This window comes from Gobius niger, assembly GCF_951799975.1.
Source record: "Gobius niger genome assembly, chromosome: 11".
Taxonomy (NCBI): domain Eukaryota; kingdom Metazoa; phylum Chordata; class Actinopteri; order Gobiiformes; family Gobiidae; genus Gobius; species Gobius niger.
Window position 1 is genome coordinate 3,742,335 of NC_136862.1, and position 21,369 is coordinate 3,763,703.

Consider the following 21,369-nt stretch of genomic DNA (forward strand, 5'->3'; position numbering starts at 1 on the left):
AATCCAAAACATCTTCTTGTGTCTTTTAGTGAGCAGAAAGAAAGACCTCGACGATGCCTTGGTGTCAATGATCATTAAAGACACCCAGCCTCTCAGTTTAGTGGAGGACACTGGATTTAGAGAATTTGTGGCTAAACTAGATCCAACCTACATCACCCCAACAAGAAAGGTTTGTTTGGTGACATAAATCAAGCATGAGAGTATTTTTCAATTCAACATATTGATTGTTTTCTTTTTCAACTTTCCTTTAGACGGTGAAGGCTATGGTTGAGGAGAGATACCAACTTGAGAAGGAGAAGGCCAAAGCTGAGGTCCAGAAAGTTCCTGCAGTCAGTTTGACAGCAGACATGTGGACATCTTTAAACATGGATGCTTACTTGGCTGTAACATGCCATTTTATTGATGACAAGACATGTCTGAAGTCAACATTACTAGGTGTACAGAAATTCCCACAGGCGCACACGGCAGAAAACCTGACAAGTGTGAAATCCTCCCTCATGGAGGAGTGGGGCATTCGATCCAAAGTAACATGTTTAGGTCAGGACACATATAGATAAATATGAGACCATGGTCACGTTATGGTGTCAAAGGTGATGGGTATCCTTAAATTATATTTGGGACACACAATCTGGAAGTAGTACCTCACACAATCTGGGACACACAATCTGGAAGTAGTATCTCACACAATCTGGGACACACAATCTGGAAGTAGTATCTCCAGATACTATATACAATAGTATCTCACTTCTATTGTATATTTACTTTTCAAAGATAGTAAAGCCTATATCTGTCTCTCTAGTAACTGATGGTGCAACATGCTGGCCTGTGGCAGGGAGCTGAAGCTGCGCCATGCAGTGTGTATTGCCCACACACTCAATTTAGTAGTGAAAAAGGCACTGGATCTAACCCCAGCACTAGCCAGTATCCGCATGAAGACAAGGAAGCTGGTGGGGTATTTTAGAAGCAGTACAACTGCCAAAGTAGGCAACATCATTTTCACATTTGTTTTCACAATATTTTCCATTGCAACATGTGTAAAATGTACTTTTTATGTTTGAAGGAAAAGCTGGATCGAGTTCAGGAACAGATGGGGATAACTAAAAAGAAATTGATCCAAGAGGTCGAAACACGGTGGAACAGCACCTTCCAAATGCTGGAGCGAGTGGTGGAACTCAGGGAGCCTGTGGGGGCAGCTTTAGCAGGCCTCACATCGGACATCCCTGCTCTGACCTCAGAGGATTTTGCTGTTGTGTGCGGGTGCCTGGCAGTACTTTCGCCTTTTAACGAGGCCACAATTGAGCTCTCGGGTGAGAAAGAAGTATCTGGCTCCAAAGCGGTGCCATTACTAAAAATGATTGAAAAGGCTATCCAGGAGGAGACTGCACAAACAGCAGTGCCAGTGGCTCGACAATTGGGAGAGCACCTCATAAGGCTCCTGAGGGAGAAGTTGTCAAAAGTACAGAGCATGAGCATCCTTTCCCTGGCAACACTTCTTGACCCAAGATTTAAGGCACTTGGCTTCTTCTGTCCAATGAAGACAGAGGAAGCCATCAAAAGGCTCACAGCAGAATGTGCGCACATTATTGGGTCAACTTCTCACTCAGTGCCTGTAGCATCAACATCTTCACAGGATCGTGCTGCTGAAAGACCTGGTCAGTATTTTTGCTTTGATTACCATTTACTTTGGAGTTATGACTTAATTTATCTCTGTTTCTTCTTTCAGCAACCAGACTCTGGAGTCATTTAGATACAATGGTTTCAGAATCAAAGAAGACCACCAATAATTTTGCAGATGCAACGGTGGAAGCACGGCGGTACCTGGCAGAACCAAACATTGACAGGACTGAGGACCCCCTGCAGTACTGGGAGAGGCAGAGGCAGATATATCCAAGCCTGTACAGGCTTGCTGTTGGATACTTATGCACCCCTGCCTCCTCAGTTCCATGTGAAAGAGTGTTTTCAAAAGCTGGAGAAGTTGTCTCAAAGAAAAGAAACCGACTGAGTCCTGCTCTTGTTGAAAAATATTGTTTTTAAACAACAGATAAAGCTCACTTGATATCCTATCTGTGTCACGTCCTTTGAAAAGCACTTACATTTATTTCATTGATTTTTTTTGACTGATTTGACAATGGGAAAATGAGCTATAATTATTAATTATGACATATTCATATACATTGTGCGTGTGTGTGTGTGTGTGTGGGTGTGTGGTAGAGCAGACAACTGTAACAGTAACCAGTACATTATAATTTTATTGTCATTTCAAATATATTCTTTATTAATAATTTAACACTGATATGGATCATAATCAAACAGATTCAATAATGATTCACACACAATCAAATGAAGGTGTTTTTAAGAGCCCTCTCAAACAGTTCAAATGTCAGTACAGATTTTGACCAGCAGGGGGTTTGTGTGCATATGAAGCTTCAAGAAATGAACCTTTTCTCGAACCAGATGGATGGAAAGGTTCAACGCTTCATGAAGCTTCATCAACCCATCACTAGCTTAAACCTGTTTAGTTTTTTTTTTTAATAAAACCTTTCAGCCTTTGAGAAATGCCGGCGCTGCTGTAGCTGTAGCCGTAGCCGTAGCTGTGGTGCCTCCGGGAAGCGTAAGTGCACTGCAGGGTTCTTCTTCTTCTTCTGTTAGATTTATTGGCAGTTGGCCACCAGCGTCGGGGCATTACCGCCACATACTGGGCTGGAGTGCGAGTCATTAAGTATGGTCAGAGGGAAACTCATGCTGAATCAGAAGACACTGATTATGCTTTTAAATTCTATAAATCAACTTAGTATCTACTAAATAACGCAAAAGCTCTTTCTTAACTGTTTTACTGCCATCTCCAAGAAGATTGCAAATTGACAGCACCTTTTTCTCTTTATTCAGAACTGAACACAGTCCACTCCTCCGCTCTGCATATTGATGACACTCCACTAACACATGTATAACCGTTTCAGGCTGGCCACAACCATCACACAACCCTGACTGATGTTTCCCACTGCAGGGTTGCCAGATTCTGAAAACCAATATATCGTACCAAGCTTCCAAAACTGTCGTATTTCAGCACAAACTATCGGACACTATAAATATGGCTCATATATCATCACCTCGCCTAACCACACTGCACAGGCTCACGCACTGTCCCATTTATTACAGCACGCACAGTCGCACACGCATGACCTCACCTCAGAGATAAACTCCACCTCCTCGTCGGAGTCATTCTATTCTGCAGCATTTCTGATGTAGACGCTCTTGTACACGTTTGCTAAAGTTATTGAGCTTTTGTAGGTTTGAAATCCGGACGTCCCCCTCCGTTCTTCACTGACGCTTGGATGAGCTCATTAACCTCTTAACTCCCGCCTGAACCGAGAGCATTTTCTCCAGTTCAGCTTTACCCAAATCCTGTAGGCCAGTGTAACACCTCATTTGTAAGCTAAGATCTACAAAACTCATCTAAATGGATCTTTTTCCTCACTTCATCAGATTTTTTTTCTATCTTTTTTGGGGGGGTATTCAACTCATTTTGTAGCTTTTTTGTCATTTTTAAAAAATCATTTTTTCGGTCACATTTTTTGTCTTTTTTTAATAAATTCTTTGTCATTTTTGTCATATTTTTGTCATTTTTTCGTCACTTTTTTGTCAAGGTTTTCTCACTTTCTTGTCACATTTCCGTCATTGTTTTCTTCTCAGTTTTGTTGCTATTTTCGCAGCTTTTTTCCAGAAGCTTTTGGATTGGGGTAAAGCCAAACTGGAGAAAATGTGCTCGGTTCAGGTGGGAGTTAAGGGGTTAAGGGCTGCGGTGATCACTCGATTGTTGGATTTGGTTTGATCGGATTTACTTTGGAGAACACACACACACACACACACACACACACACACACACACGCACGCACGCACACACGCACGCACGCACGCACACACACACACACACACACACACACACACACACACACACACACACACACACACACACACACACACACACACACACACACACACACACACACACACACACACACACACACACACAGGGAGGAGAGAGGAGACAGAGAATTTAACCAGACTTTATCTGCCGCTGCTCCGCCCTCACCTGGAAAACCACTGACTTCTGACACTCAAACAGGAAGAGCCCGACGTCTTAGGCCTGAAATATTTAGTCTTAATTTTAGTCAAAGTGATATTTTTGACGACTAAGATTGGACTAAAACTAAATTCAAAGTTTCTCATGAGGCTAAAACTATGACTAAAATGTCCAGATATTTTAGTCGACTAAAATAAGACTAAATAAAAATGAAAAGTAGAGACTAAAATCATCCAAACTTCTATTGAGCGTCTGAAAGAGCCTCAGATCATGTAAATTCACTGCCAAATGAACAGCTCTGAGTTTTATTCATGTGGAAGCAGCTCCATGAAGTCGAGGACCTTAATTAAATATGATTGTAATGAATATTATAAATGCAAAGTCGACTAAATTAGTCTTAAATTTAGTCGATTAAATTGACATGCCATTTTAGTCGACGAAAACTAGACTAAAATTTAAATGTTTTTTTGACAAAATCTCGACTAAAACTAAACTACATTTTAGTCAAAAGACTAAAACTAAAATAAAATATGTTGTCAAAATTAACACTGCTATAGAGGGGGAGAGGCTAAATGCTAACGGCGTCTGTGCTGTGTTTACGTGACTGAAGGCACGGGGGAAGACCAGACAGGTCCACATGAACTCGTCTAAACTCAGGTAGGAACAGATCTCAGTGTGTAAAAACGGTGGCCTGTTCCTTTAAGAAACTTCCCATTTTCTGCGCATGCGCCGCTAATCGCAAACAAACATGGCGGCGGCCGGTCCACAGAGCTCCTGTTTCGGGAGTCGTAGAGTAGACAGAGTTTTATATTTTAACCATGAACTAAAAGCGGTGAATATTTAAGACGGAAAGAGGCGTCGTAATGCGGATTTATGCGAAACTGTCGGTGACACTTTCAAGGCGGCGATTTCATTATTTCTGTTGTAATAAATAAAATTTAAAATTTAAAAAAATAAAAATAAAATAAGGAAGTGCCCGAGGCGTCAGCGTAACAAACCGACTGAGTGTTTGAACAGACGTCATGTTTGCACTGAAAGCTGTGAAGAAGGAGCTCTTTCTAACCTACTCTGGACATCTGTTCTTTTTTCTTACCTAACGATAATGTCACGGAGAAAAGAGCGTTTGGCTGCGAGAGCTACAGGACTTATTCAACCTTCCAACCTTCCTTTCTCTCTGGGATTCAGCGATTTTCACCAAAATAGTGTTTTTCTGTGACCGTCTCTGATAGAATCAAAGTGGATTCACTTTTATAACCAACGTGAGTTCCATAATGGAAACACCTGATGGAGCCGCCACAGAGCGGGGAGTCAGTCAAAACACGTGTTAGCGTGTGTGATAGCGCGTGTGTTAGCGGGCGTGTTAGCATGCGTGTTAACCTCTTAACTCCCGCCTGAACCGAGAGGATCTTTTTCCTCACGTCATCAGATTTTTTCCCCAGCATTTTTTTGTTGGGTATTCAACTAATTTTTTGTCACATTTTTGTCATTTTTTCGTCAAATTTTTATCACATTTTTGGCATTTTTTTGTCACATTTTTTTTGTCATTTTTTGTCACTTTTACATTTTTTTGTCCATTTTTTTTAATCAAATTTTTGTCCTTTTTTGTTAATTTTTTGTCATTTTTGTCATTTTTTTGTCAAATTTGGTCAAATTTTTGTCATTTTTTGTCACATTTTTGTCAATTTGTTAATACTAACTCTTCTCGTTCATCCTCAATGGTAAATATTGATGCAGTACACTCTTTGGCCACTAGCGTCAAATTGGGGGCGTTGTTTCACTCTTTTTGCAAAGTTAAGGAAACACTTGTAGTGTCTTGTTGTTTATCACAGAGCGTTGTAGCATCAACTTTCCCAGTTTTACGACCTTTATTGCAAAGGTTGTTGATATGTACATGTTAAAAATGTACATACAAAAATAATTATTGCTGAACTTACATTTTCAAAATGATCTAATATCACATTTTCTTTGAGTTAATAAACGGATGTGGTGAAGTCACTGTAGGTGCTGTAGATACAGGTGGTGTTGTTTGCACTATATTGCTGCAATAGTTGATTTTGTTCTACTAAAACTAGGCTTTTGCCACAGTTAACATTTATATCACTGTAACATGGATTTGCGGATAGAATCAAGTGCAAATGTATAGGCCACTGAAAAAGAAAATAAAGTAACTTATAATTTGTTGTTATAAGTGCTTCACACTTGACATCGCCGTGTTTGGCCCTCGACTCACAGGCACTTTTTCATTTTGGCCTCAGAGACAAAAAGTTTGGGCAGCGCTGGTCTAGAGTATATACTAATCACTAAATTGTGTAGTAATAATAATAATAATAATAATAATGCATTTTATTTATTTTGCACTTTTCAAAGAAACCTCAAAGTGCTGAAGAGGAAGTGGACATTCTGCTGCTGCTGCGGTTTCACTGCTAAAGATAGAAAGTCGACTCAACCTGTTTCTGTAGAAAAACCCACGACATAACAGCAGCAGGCATGACAGGAAGTGCCGCCTTCATGTCACACCGTGTGTCTGCACCTGAATCTCACATTTACACCAGAGATTCATGTTGCACTGACTGACCATGGGGCCAGTCTCACTGCTCTGTGAGTATTTCATCTAAACCATTAGACAGAGAAGTGTTGATATGATGTTGTTCTCTGTCTGCAGCTGCTGTGACCTCTCTGATGGTCTGCACCACGAATCAAGGTGGGTCTATTTTATACCATTATAGATACAATAAATAACTGAAGACAGACAAACACTGTTAATAAGCAGAGAGGTTTTCTGTCAATGACTGAACGATCCCGGTGTGGCTTTCATGCCTGTCAATCTTTATCCACAACTCCCCTGAACAAACACAAGAATCAGCCCAACAATGGCAACGCAAGTGAAGGATGTTTGCACTAAAGTTCAAGGCTGATCATTAAATTATATCAGTATTTAATCAAAAAGAAAATTAAAGCATCAAAAGCAGAAAGAAAAACATGTTTAGATGCTGTTGGTCCAGGGGCAGCGTTAAAGGAAGTGGCTTGTTGTTTCAGATACAAATGTAAAAGAAATCATCTTTGGTGTGAAAAGAAAATTAACATTATTGTTCCGTTTAAAAGGGGGGTATTATGCAAAATCGACTTTTTCAAGCTTTACATCATGTTATTATGTCACTCCCTCATTAAAAACACGCCTGAAGTGTTGCCTTGGCACATTCACGTATTTTTGAGTAATCTGTAAAAACTCTGATGGCGGCCATTTTAGGGATAGGTTTGCCTGAGTCCTCCTAGGAACGCCCCCACCTCCTGGAGACGCCTCCGAGCTTTCGTCACCAGCCGAGTAACCGACCACTGCTCCTCAGCAGAACCCCCTCCCCACTGATGCCACAGACAGCGTGTGGAGGGGGCGTGTCGGAAAGGCTCAGAGGTTCTTAAAGAGACAGAGGCCTATTTCAAGACATTCACTACAGCCATTTTGAGAGAGACATTTTATACAAGGCAGTTATTCTAATTTACTGCATTTACAGACCAACAGAAGGTTTGGTCTGTAAATGTAGTGTGATATAGACTGGTGCTATGTGATTGAAAAACGCATAATACCCCTTCTTTAAAATATCCTGCCTGGCTTGAAAAATAGTGTAAATTAATTTTTTGGGCTCAATATCCAGCCCCTCCTGGAGCCGCCACCTTCACCTGTTGGAGGGGTTTGAGCACCCGAATGATCCTGGAGCTCTGTTGTCGGGGCTTCGTGCCCCTGGTAGGGTCTCCCAGGGCAAACAGGTCCGAGGTGACGGGTCAGACAAAGAGCGGGTCAGAAGCCCCCTATGAGAGACCAATGGGCCCGGTTAATCATGAGGCCGTCCTTCTGTGGACCCACCACCTGCAGGAGGAGCCATAGGGGCTGGTGCAATGTGATTCCCATGACCCAGAAACGGAAAAGTGGAAGAAAATGGATGGATGGATCAGAATCCATGTGTTTTGTGACCATCACCTCTTTGTTTTCATGTTTATCGTTGTTCTGCAGCTTCTCTCCATGTGGAACCAGAGCGCTTACAGTTTTTCAAAAGGGAAATCATGCATCTGAGCTGTGAGGACAAAGGCTGGATGGTGAAGAGGAACACCTCTATGTCGGCCCTGGGCTCGTGTGAGGGCTGGGGCGGATGGAAGGCTTCAATCTGTACCGTTGATCATCTGTCACCCCAATATGACCGTGGAGTGTACTGGTGCGAGAGCTCAGCGGGACAGGCCACGCCCAGCCTCTACATCACTGTCACTGGTAAAGGATGATGTCATCTTTTTACACTCATTGTTTATGTGTAGATTATTGTATTGTGGTGGATTATTGTCATTAGCTTTGCCCGTTAGCCTGTTAGCTTCTTCCGCATGATTCCATTAGTATAACCTGCGTCTATAGAGGAGAGGAGGAGAGGCTAAATGCTAACGCCGTCTGTGCTGTATTTTCGTGACTGAAGGCACGCGTGAAGAAGAACATATCTCAGAATGTAAAAACTGTGGTCTGTGCCTTTAACCTCTTACCACCCGCCTGAACCGAATGCATTCTGTCCTCTTTGGCCATTATATAGGCCTGTGTAACACCTCATTTGAAAACTAAGACCCACAAAACTGATCTTTTTCCTCGCGTTGTTGCTGTGTTGTGTCACCTTTTTTATGTTTTGTATTTCTTTTTTGTCACATTTTTGTTTAATTTTTGTCACTTTTTGGTTGAGTTTTTGTCACTTTTTGGTCGAGTTTTTGTCACTTTTTTGTTGAATTTTTGTCACATTTTTGTTGAATTTTTGTCACATTTTTGTTGAATTTTTGTCATTTTTTGTTAAATTTTTGTAACTTTTTGGTTGAATTTTTGTTGAATTTTTGTCACTTTTTTGTTGAGTTTTTGTCACTTTTTGGTCGAGTTTTTGTCACTTTTTTGTTGAATTTTTGTCACATTTTTGTTGAATTTTTGTCACATTTTTGTAGAATTTTTGTCATTTTTTTGTTGAATTTTTGTCACTTTTTTGTTGAATTTTTGTTGAATTTTTGTCACTTTTTTGTTGAATTTTTGTCACTTTTTGTCACTTTTTTGTTGAGTTTTTGTCAATTTTTTGTCACATTTTTGTCACTTTTTGGTTGAATTTTCGTCACATTTTTGTTGAGTTTTTGTCAATTTTTTGTTACATTTTTGTCATTTTTTTGTTGAATTTTTGTCACATTTTTGTTGAATTTTTGTCACTTCACCCTTCAGGTGGGAGTTAAGAGGCTGAGGACCGACACAATAAGCTTCAGCTCCTGTCAGCGTCTGGTCATGGATGCTGTTTACTGTTTGACCTGCATATGTTTTGAATGATTTGTAAATGACCAAACTGAAGTAAATGTTGATTTAGTCGAGTATGACCTTTGCTGGGCTTGACCGCTCAGACGTGACATTATCAGTACATTGTTTACTTGTTCCTGCTTTTCATGGAACCTGCACAACTCTTTTTCAGAGGGACCTGTTCTCCTCCAGAGCCCGGTCTTCCCAGTGCCAGAGGGACAGAACATCACTCTGAGGTGTCGACACAGGACGTCTCCCAAACCCCCGGTGCGGTTCTACCACGATGGAAAGTTACTGTCGACGCAGCCGTCAGATCACATGACCATCGCACACGCGTCGGCGTCACACGGAGGCCTGTACATGTGTGAGGTCGGAGGAGAGCGGTCAGAGTCCAGCCACGTCCACGTCACAGGTCAAACCTCCTCATGTTCTCACCTGTTTCACCTTCAGTAGCTGTTACACTGCAGTTCAAAGGTTTGGGGTTTTAAAGTGTGGAGTTTCAGATGATTTTCTGGCTGTTTTGAGAGAAATGGAGCTCACGAATGCTGGAGTATATATCCTTCAGTTTATACACCTCTTATCACGTATGTAGGTATTCCAGAAAAATACACCAGTTTCCAACAGCATGACTCTTATCCTCATTGGGAAAAAACAGGGCATTTCTTTCAAAAATAAGGACGTTTTAAGTGACCCCAAACTTTTGACTTTTAACATTTAAGACAGTTGACCTTCCTCTTTTAGCTTTGATGTACAGACTTCCACCTCCGTTGTACATTGAAATATGTCACGGCTCTAGTGGGATGGCTGGCTATTTTTTCTGTGTGTTTTTAAATCATTTAATTTGAGGGGACTGGCACTCCAATCAGTGCACCTGTGTTGCACGGACGGTACATAAAGGGCGTGAACACGTAGAGCGAGAGGAAAAGAGGAAAAGAAAGAAGGAAGGAGACCCACGACCCGGGGGTTCGCGGCCGGCAGAACCGATGGAACTCGAGGGCGCCCTGGTCAAGAGGGCACGCTCCGGTTCCTGCCGCTATGTCGAGGAAACGCATGGCGGCTGCAGTAGAGGAGACAGCGGAGCCGACGGAGACACCCCATTCCCAGACCCGTAGAGGAGGCGTGTGGTCGCGGCGTGCTGGTCGGCACTGTTTTGAGTTGGTTTTAGGTTTTTATATTCATTTTACATGGGCCCATTGTTTTATGCTAAGTGTTTATAAATATCCTATTTATTAGGTTGTTTTATCTCGGGTTTTAATTGGTTGCATCCACCTCCCAAACACTCACCTGTGACAAACAGGAAGCACATGCAGCAGTGTAAAATCAGCTGCAAAGTCACGCTAACTCGTCTAAAGGGCAAAACAAAAACAAGCCTCAGAGGCTCAGAGACCAGGACACGCGACCAGGACAAGAGGAAAACTATCGATCGCTATTTGGACCATGTGGATTATTCTTGAGGCTGCAGCCGTGGATTAGCAGAACTAATAATCGTGATAATTTTTTTTCCAAAGTTGCCCAGCCCTAATTCGGCTCATGAATGTTCCTCCAGTGGCACCCTGCTTTAAAGCAGTAGCTCATGCCCCAAAGGCCATGAGTGCAACTGCAGATGTCGTAGCAAGTTGCGTTTTTTTACTCATTAACTGTCCGTGAGAGGAAATACTACGCTGACAGAAAGACAAAGGGACAGAGGGATATTGTACATCCAATTACACAATGGAGATCATTTGTTTCACTCAAGTTAGCTTTGCCGTTAGCCTGTTAGCTTCTTCTTCGTGATTCTATTAGTGTGCATTGGTGCCTCCGGTCTGGTGGCAGTCAAGTTGCAATTGTGGTTTTCTGGTCAGAGACACCAGGGGGAGATGAAAGACCCCCCAGTCATCCCATTAACACTTGTATTACCCCCAGAGGAACTACAGAAAGGATTTATTAAGGTAAACAAGTTACTTAGTGCTGCTTTAAAACCAGAGGAGACGTGTCCTTCCAGCATCAGTGCCTCTGGTGGCTCTTTTAAAGGGACCAGCTTTTAGTTGACTAGGCTCAGACTTTAAATCCTGTTCATTCATCCATCCATTTTCTTCCATTTGTCCGTCGCCGGGTCGTAGCAATGCACCAGCCCCTTATGGCTCCTCCTGCAGGTGGTGGGTCCACAGAAGGACGGCCTCACGATTCTAGCCAGGCCTGTTGGTCTCTCATAAGGGACCGCTCTTTGTCTGACTCATCACCTCTTCTTCTTCTTCTTCTTCTTCTTCTTCTTCTTCTTCTTCTTCTTCTTCTTCTTCTTCTTCTTCTTCTTCTTCTTCTTCTTCAGTAAATACATGAATCCCCCTCTAATTTGCTCATGTGTTAACGCTTCAGTCTTTGTGCTCTTCCCACAGAAAAGTTATCTTCAGTAATCAACAACACCACGCCCCCTAATCTGCAAACCACGCCCCCTGCTCTGTCACTCACTGATGCCCTCGCCGCCCGCTCTCTGCCCGTGGCTCTGGTCTGCCACCTGGTGGTGTTGTGCCCATTCGTCGTCTCCACTGTTCTCCTGGTGTCCGTGTACTGACACAGGAACATGTGACTGTTCACATGTGCACAGACTTGACTGTATTCATTCCTTTACAGATCCATGATGAGTTGGAACAAAAGAAATACATGATTTCCATTTAGCCTAAATAGAGCTCCACAGTCCCGCCCCTTGTGCTCTTGTTGCTCCGGAAGCAAAAAATCCCCGTCTACACGACCGTCGATTTTCCAAAAATTCAAATATCAAGAGTTTAACGTCACCGCAAAAGCTAATCAGCGATGTAGCAATTCGTGACCATAAAATGTCTCATTTCAATCCAAAAAGAAGACGACATGTTGAAGAAAAGGCAAAGGTACAAGGCTGTGACATCATTCACTTCCTGACTATAGAAACTCCGCATCCCAAGAACCATCGCGACATCGCGCCCGCTGGTCAAGGCAACCAGGGTTTCAGCAAACACGGCCAGTTTCTGTTACTTTGCAGACAAAAGTTCTATATTATTTCACTATTAAACAATCTGAATCCTGCTAATTGGAATAAAAATGATCAGTGGTTCGTTTAACCCCTTAACTCCCACCTTTCTCCTCACGTCATCAGATTTTTTTTCCATCATTTGTTTGTTGGGTATTCAACTCATTATTTTTTTTTACTTTTTTGTCATTTCATTGTCATTTTTTCGTAAATTTTTTGTAATTTTTTTGTCACATTTTGTCACATTTTAGTATTTTTTTTGTCATTTTTTTTGTCATTTTTTTTGTCATTTTTTGTCAATTTCTTGTGACATTTTTGCCACTTTTTCATAATTTTGTCTGACTTTGCGGTCGCTTTAGAACCACAGAGCTGGATTCAGCCCAAGCTGACGGAGTTAAAGACTTTATTCCAAATCAAAACGGTCTCAAAGGATGGGGAGTTTTACTTCCAGACCGGAGAGGAGGCGGGACTGTGGAGCTCTATTCATTTGTCTGGCAGACTTTTTGTTTATGACCACTTGCTGTTACTCATTTGTTTGTCTGTGGTCTCAAGACAAAAGGTTTCAGAAGGTTTGTGAGTCCAATCACTATCGAGTACTGATCAGGGAAAACATTTGGACATTTTCTTTATAGAAATTTCTTTGAAAAGCCGTTTCTCTCCCACAGAGCTGTATTTGCGCCGACTGAAACAGAACTCTCAGCCTGCCCCGGGACGACAGGTGGAAATGAGCATTTTTGCTGTAACCTGGTACAAGGCATCTTTCCTTTTGGGTTAATGATAAATTGTCCCGGTTATAATAAATACCATACTTACAAACCTCTAGACAGGAAGTGACGCTCGTCTACGTGGCAAGCCTAGCAGCCATCTTGTGTTTATTAATTGGTTTGTTAGTGCATGCTAATTAACATTATATTGATGTAAATACAGTCCTGTAATACAGAGTTAAATATTCTGAAACAAATGTAAATATACGTGTTTAAAAGAGGAAGTGTGTCAGATGTATCAAATATAATCACAAAATGCCTGTGGTTTAATAAAGATACAAAAATGAGTTTCCTCTTGGTTTACATTGCTCTCTGTTCAGAAGGCCAGTCACAAGATGGCCGACAGAATCAGCAAACGTTCCAATGTGTTTCAGTCTGTACTTCAGTGAAGGTTCTTGATTCACTGAAGAACCTACACTTAAAATGGACGACGCCTGTACGACTGAGAGCCTCCACATACAGTCTGTGCTGTTTATAGTTTATATTTGTGATTTCTAGAAACTTTCTGCAGTTTATGTTGGTGATGACGTCAGAGAAACTCAAACGGATGAGCTTTAGACAAACTTTTATTCACAAAATGTGTAAATATTTCCGGACACAAAAAGATCAGAAATTAAACACATGTGGGGGTGGGAAGGGAGAGAGTTCAGCTTCATACAGCCTGGTGGATGTCATTGTCCTTCAGTCAGGGCTTTGGGGTTTGTCAATGTCCAGTGTCTTCAACATTTCATCATCTTTCATTATTGCACATTTTCGATCGCATTCGTTTTTAAATCACGTCTTCATTTGAGGCAGAAACGGGAGAAAGTGCAACAACAATTCAGATTATTCAGAATCATTCAAGTTTAGGTTGTGTTCACGTAATATAAAAGCAAACGTTGAACCTGCTCATTATTTTAGAGCACAACCTAATAATCCACACGCTCAACATTCAGAAATCGTACGTGACCAAAGACTGTCAGTGAGCTGTAAAGTGAAAAAGACTTCATGTTTCCGGATCTACTTCTGTTAAAGAGTGGACTGTCCAAATGTGGGACGCCTTTTGCCTTTCGGATCTAATTTTGAATAGAAGACAATATTTGAAATCCTCAAACTGAAACACTGAGGCCAAATACAATCAGTGCAAAACATTTCCTGAATAATTAAAGGGATACTTCAGGATTTTTGACATAGGGCCTCATTTCCTAGTTATCCAGAGTGTTGCTGATAGAAGAAGAGTTGTGTGGCGCTAGGCTAGTGCTAGGCTAGCGCATGTCTATGGTATCAGCTAGCCTGCATTAAAAACAGTCTGACCCGCTCCACAGAGCACCTGAGGCAAATCACTTATAACACCAGATTAACCATATAAATGTCTGTGTCCATAGAATCATTTAAAATAACTTATATTTGAGCAGCATCAGCTTCGTGGTTGTATAAGCTAAACTGCGGTGGAGTGATCTGCTAGAAAATAGTCCCTCAAAATGCGATCATTCATGTGATGCAAGGTCAGCTATATTCCACACATGATTCTATGGACACAGACATTTATATGGTTAGTCTGGTGTTATAAGTGATTTGCCTCAGGTGCTCTGTGGAGCGGGTCACACGGTTTTTAATGCAGGCTAGCTGATACCATAGACATGCGCTAGCCTTGCATTAGCCTTGCGCCACGAAACTCTTCAAACATAAGAACGGCATGAATTACAAAATGAGGAAATGAGGCCCTATGTCAAAAATCCTGAAATATTCCTTTAACTGGTCATTGTAGGATTAGTTATGGTTAGTGATGTCGACCCTTCAGTTTGATCGCTCTGATCTGTGATTGGACATGTTATAAACCATGTGGCTTTGATAACCCAATACCAGAGCTGCATTTAGTTATTGGCTCTGGAGTTTAGTTTTCCCACATTTGGACAATCCCAACTTCCTTCATCTAAACGTAGAGTCTCTTAGATTACATTAAAGCATTCTAATCCTACATTTGAATTCACTGAAATATTCACACTAGACTTGTTGGTGGTAACCCACTATTGCAGCCACCGCCCCAGGGCAGACTGGCAGAAGCTGCACCATCGGCCCCTCCCACCGGCATTAACTCACTCACACTCACACTCACTCACATTCACTCAGGAGAGCTGTGGATGTGGGGAGTGCTTCCATCTGAGGCAAGTCTCCTTCTTCCATACGGTCAGTGACAGAATCATCTATTCCGTGAGTGACAGAATCAGATTCAGCTTCCAAATCTTGTCTGTCAGCAGTTGGGACGGTTTGAGGACGGAGCAAGGAGGGAAGCTCTATTTTCTCTTCACTGAACTCCTTTTTACGCTTATGTTTGACACAACAGAACAAGCCAACAATAATCAAAACAACAATAGGTAAAACCACGACTACAGGGATCCACACCTTATGTATCGTATCTAATGCTACTACGCTGGGCTTCTCAGTTTCACCGCTGGGCTTCTCAGTTTCACCAGTGGGCTGTTCTTTTCCATCTTTAGAAAGAAAAGGCAAATAAATTAGACACAATCAAAAACAATATATACTTAAAACTCAATCCTTTTTGCACAAGACAAAGATATTAAAAAAAAAAACAGCTCCTTCAAATGAAAAAAACTGCGCCAGACTCAATTTCAGGGCCATGTCTTGTTCAGTGAAATTTAACTTAATGCTTTATATTGAGATTTTATCATTAAAGTTCACACAAGATTGTTAAACAGTCAAACTTGTGCATCGTGAGCCCGAATGGCTGTGTTGGCCAACATGTTGTAAATAGTGGAGATTAGGCCAGAAGAGACACTAGCATCATCATAGAGGGAATGCTGTCTGGGTTTATTTCAGGAAAAAAAGAGACTACTAGCATTTTCATGGTCCCATGCTTTTGTAATATTGGAAAATGTGTAATATTTTATAACGTAAAACCACAAGACCAAATGATGCTATTTAATTATGGTCCTCATCATGTCAAGGTATTTTGTAACTGATCTAATTTTAGGTACTGTAACTGGATCACAAGTTCAAGAAAATGTGCTTAGTTCCACTACTAGTTCATTTTATTAGTTGTGTCCATGTTTTAGATCAGAATGTGATTACTGTAAGTAAAATCTCAGAGATTGGGGACCTGTCCATTGTTCCTGTTAAAACACAATGTTCTATCTAAAAGTCCTCAATAACTCAATTTAAATGATGTTGGTGTCCTCACAGGAAAAAATCATGAGACTCAAAGCAGAAAGAGTCTGGTAGCCACAGTTCTATCATTTGATAAAAGAGGAGCTGGTGTGATGCAGAGTGATGATCTCACCCAGGACAGTGAGGTTAGTGTTGAAGAGAATGCCTTTTTCTGTTCCAAACACTTCACCCTTGTACCATCCAGTGTGGTTCTTGGTCACGTTCAGGATCAAGGACAGAGAACCATCTTCCTGAGGGAGTATTTGAACAGGGTACAGTGAATGTTTGGACTCAGGAACGACTCTGCCCTCTCTCCAGATACAGATGAGCTCCCCCTTCGCTGTTTCGAAGTCTAAAGTGATGTTTGTAGAATTTGGCAAGTTGACAAACAAAATGGCATTTCCTCCAACCACAGCTGTGATGTTTCTATCTGTGAAACAAAAACAAAAAAGTGCAACATGTCAGCCAGACTTATTTATTAAAGAGGGCGTATTATCCTTTTTTCAGTCCCATAGCACCAGTCTATATCACACTACAATGATGACCAAACCTTCTGTTGGTAAATGCAGTAAATTAGAATAACTGCCTTGTATAAAATGTCTCTCTCAAAATGGCTGTAGTGAATGCCTTGAAATAGGCCTCTGTCTCTTTAAGAACCTCTGAGCCTTTCCGACACGCCCCCTCCACACGCTGTCTGTGGCATCAGTGGGGAGGGGGTTCTGCTGAGGAGCAGTGGTTGGTTACTCGGCTGGTGACGAAAGCTCGGAGGCGTCTCCAGGAGGTGGGGGCGTTTCTAGGAGGACTCAGGCAAACCTATCCCTAAAATGGCCGCCATCAGAGTTTTTACAGATTACTCAAAAATACGTGAACGTGCCAAGGCAACACTTCAGGCATGTTTATAATGAGGGAATGACATAATAACATGATGTAGAGCTTGAAAAAGTCCATTTTGCATAACACCCCCCTTTAAGTTCAGCTTTTGACACTTCAGATCTGATCTGTGCCCACTTTATTTTCTTTCATTGTGTGTAAGGTTTATTATACAATTATACATTACTGTCACAGTAATGTTTACGCCTCTAAGTTATATAATTTGTTTTCATTGATTGTTCTGACATAGAAAAAGCAATGAAACGTTTGTATATAATATGCAGCAAAGTAAACTGTGCACTGCAGACTTAAGAGAGCAGTTCTTTGCGTTCAAGAGGCAACTGTGAGACCGAGATGCGAACTGGCGGGAAAACATGGAGGGCCACTGCAGGGGATTCTGGGACTTTGAGTTCATGCAAGTGCACGGTATCCGCCACTTTCTATAATCTATAATCATTTCTATAATCTATTCATCTTTTGGCTCTGATCTGTTGCTCAACCCCCTCGAGGTGAAGCGTTTCACAGATTCAGTAGATTTAACATGTTGACACTAGTTATTTTATTGAGACGTCTTTCCCTCTGACAGGAGGGCGGGTTTGTGCCGCGGCTAGCTAACTTAACACTAGCTAACAACGTGGTCTACACACTACAGCCAAGCAAATCACTGCACAAGGCTGCTTTTCGTGATCCCTAAACTTTATACGGGGCATTTGAACCAGTTTATCTTGTAGTATTCTTCATAGTAATGACATCTCTTCTGCCTAACCGTTGTATTTAAGCAACAATGCGTATCTACACGTAAAGCTTGTCGATGAATGAATGAAATACAACAAAATCAGAACTTACTTTGGTTCGTGGCCAATGATGATGATAATATGTTTATGAGAAGGAAGACTAGGCTAAAACATTTCCCTGGGGAACAGTCCATGTGCCTCGACATGTTGCAGGAGCAGGAGCTTCAGAGAAATGAACTCAAATCTGGTGCTTGTTCTCAGGTGAAACAATCACATCCGGGTCAACGTCATCACGCAACTTAAAATGACAGTGTTTAATTCTGTTAAATTAAACAATTCACACTTGAGACACTATTAATCTTCAAAAGGTTATCTATTCTTCTCTCTCATCTGTTCTTAAATAGCTGTAGATCGTATCCAGTTTCCTCAATTTTTTCAGTTTACATTGGCACCTTTGCAAAGAACTCGTGCAGTGATAAGTCAACACCGCGGCTTTAACAACAGATTCAGATTTAACAAACAAAACAACTGCAGTCGTTCTTGTCACTATAGTTTGTACATGTCAAGTCATCTATTGGGTTCACATGTTTAACCCCTTACCTCCCACCTGGACCGAGCACGTTTTCTCCAGTTTGGCTTTACCCCAGTCCAAAAGCTTCTGGAAAAAAGCTGTGGAAATAGCAACAAAACTGAGACGTTTTGATGGAAATGTGACAAAAAAGTGAGAAAACATTGACAAAAAAGTGACGAAAAATTGATGAAAAAATGACAAATATATGACAAAAAAAATGACAGAAATGTGATAAAAGTTTGACAAAAAAATGACAAAAATGTGACAAAAATGTGACAAAAAATGACGAAAATGTGATAAAAATTTGACAAAAATATTGTCGTCCCCACAGCTCAGTCACTTGTCAGTGTTAAAGAGGAAACTCAGGAAACGGATTAAATGCTTTTGATTTCATTTAGTAGAAACTTAAGCCACATGGATCATTTGCATAATGTAGCTTTAAGAAACAGCTGTTGAAATAAAATAACACTAAAGGGAAATGTTTGGATCATTTGGATTTATTTTTCTCCTTAAAGAGTAACTAAACACCAAATCCACTTTTTTTTGCTGATAAACGGTCTAAATGCTTGTTGAATAGAGTTAGCTACATGTCCCAGTCAATATGTTGACATTTGGTGCAAACTTGTTCAAAATCTCACTTTAGTGTCTAAAACCGCAGGGTTAGCGCCCCCTACTGGTTTCACGCAGCAACTACATTTGCTATTTTGCGGTTGGAGGAGAGTGTGTCCACGGCGTCCACAAAACGTCATCAGTTCTGCCCGTGGTTCTGCCTCTGTGCCTGTGTGGCCCCGCCCACACACGCCTCCGCCTCCGTCACGTAGCAACGAGGACACGCATAGCTCACACACCGCCTGAGCTTATGAGTCAAACCAGTAGATGGCGCCCCTGCGATGCTCACACTTCGGCTGAGGTGGTGTAGAGGAATAAATCCCTTAGAAAAGCTACTGTGCGATGCTCTCTCTGTTCGCAGTCACTGACAGCGAGCGAGTAGTCTAGCGGCAGCGATGTTTTTTTTTTTTTCGTAGGACAGTTGCTAGTAGTGATCCACTGTCAATGGTAGTGATGCGCGGGTTGCGGGTTCCACCGTCGTCTTTACAGCAGGTTTTTGGCGTAAATATACGTTTTGCAGCTTTTTATCCAGAGAACGCTTTGGTGGAGCTCAAATCTCCTATTTTTCACCGTATGTACGACTGTGTGTGACTTCGCGTTAGGCCGACCTCTGCTCTCTTCCTCTCTCCCTCTTGCCCAGCGCTCTTCGGAGGGAGAGAGAGAGAGCGCGATGACACGCCGGTACTGTTCATACGGGTCATATTTGTAACGCGTAATATTTAATGGTTGCGGGTGCGGGGCGGGCTGTAAAAATAGAACAACGTTGCGGGGCGGGCTGGGTCGGGTTAGAACCTGCTCCAAATGCGGGACCCGCGGGTTGAAAAAAACCCTGACCCGCGCATCACTAGTTGCTACATCAAGCAATCACAAGTCATGAGAATGTACCAACTCTCCTACGAAAAAATCAACCTTGCGCACAGTGGTGACAGCGGTAACAGCAGTCTGTCAGTCCTGTCAGATCTAGGGGCTTGGCCTGGTCAACAGAGCAGACCCCGCCCACACACTCACCCCCCTCGTCTCCCCCAAAGCCTCCGAGACCACCCCTTTCTCAGCAATTTTTGACTTCTGTTTGTGGGTGGGGAAAGGCTCTGCCACGCCCGTTTAGTTGCACTTTAAATGTCTTTGTTTGGACACTATGTTGTTGTTGGACACTAGGGGGCGACATGCACTTTTGTTTGGCCTGCACTCCACCAATAACTTTAAAGAAGAAGAAAAACAGCTGTTGGTGATGTCACTTCCCTTTCCCCTGTTTAAGGACGGACGGATTGTTCAAATGCTGCTGAAGGTCTAGTTCCCGAACTGCATAGAGGTCTAACAGTTGACCCCATGAAGGTTAAGGAGTTAGTTGCTAGTGTTAGAGCTTAGAGACTACAATTTGATGGTTTCGGATTGAGCCCTAACCTTCCCTCAGCCCAAACCTTAAGGATAGTGGAGTTCATGAACCAAAGCTAACCTTACCTTAGCCGTAAACTTAAGGATAGTGAAGTTTACAAACTAAAGCTAACCTTATCTTAGCCCTAAACTTAAGGATAGTGGAGTTTACAAACTAAAGCTAACCTTACCTTAGCCCTAAACTTAAGGATAGTGGAGTTTACAAACTAAAGCTAACCTTACCTTAGCCCTAAACTTAAGGATAGTGAAGTTTACAAACTAAAGCTAACCTTACCTTAGCCCTAAACTTAAGGATAGTGGAGTTTACGAACTAAAGCTAACCTTACCATAGCCCTAAACTTAAGGATAGTGGAGTTTACAAACTAAAGCTAACCTTACCTTAGCCCTAACCTTGAGGATAGTGGAGTTTACGAACTAAAGCTAACCTTACCTTAGCCCTAAACTTAAGGATAGTGGAGTTTACAAACTAAAGCTAACCTTATCTTAGCCCTAAACTTAAGGATAGTGGAGTTTACAAACTAAAGCTAACCTTACCTTAGCCCTAACCATAAGGATAGTGGAGTTTACAAACTTAAGCTAACCTTATCTTAGCCCTAAACTTAAGGATAGTGGAGTTTACAAACTAAAGCTAACCTTACCTTAGCCCTAACCTTAAGGATAGTGGAGTTCATGAACCAAAGCTAACCTTACCTTAGCCGTAAACTTAAGGATAGTGAAGTTTACAAACTAAAGCTAACCTTATCTTAGCCCTAAACTTAAGGATAGTGGAGTTTACAAACTAAAGCTAACCTTATCTTAGCCCTAAACTTAAGGATAGTGGAGTTTACAAACTAAAGCTAACCTTACCTTAGCCCTAAACTTAAGGATAGTGAAGTTTACAAACTAAAGCTAACCTTACCTTAGCCCTAAACTTAAGGATAGTGGAGTTTAC

General features: G+C 41.7%; 1 protein-coding gene across 1 annotated transcript in view; it reads left to right on the forward strand.

The window, feature by feature from the left end:
* Positions 1-6,595: 6,595 nt before the first annotated feature.
* LOC306970649 (low affinity immunoglobulin gamma Fc region receptor III-A-like) overlaps positions 6,596-21,369 on the forward strand; it is a gene marked incomplete at its 3' end in the record, with an annotated part of 265,480 nt that continues 250,706 nt past the window's right edge. Inside the window, exons 1-4 of the mRNA XM_079566678.1 lie at positions 6,596-6,679; positions 6,744-6,782; positions 8,088-8,339; positions 9,547-9,786. Coding sequence (XP_079422804.1) covers positions 6,658-6,679; positions 6,744-6,782; positions 8,088-8,339; positions 9,547-9,786 — 553 coding nt within the window. The 5' untranslated portion in view covers positions 6,596-6,657. The remainder of the gene's footprint in view (positions 6,680-6,743; positions 6,783-8,087; positions 8,340-9,546; positions 9,787-21,369) is intronic.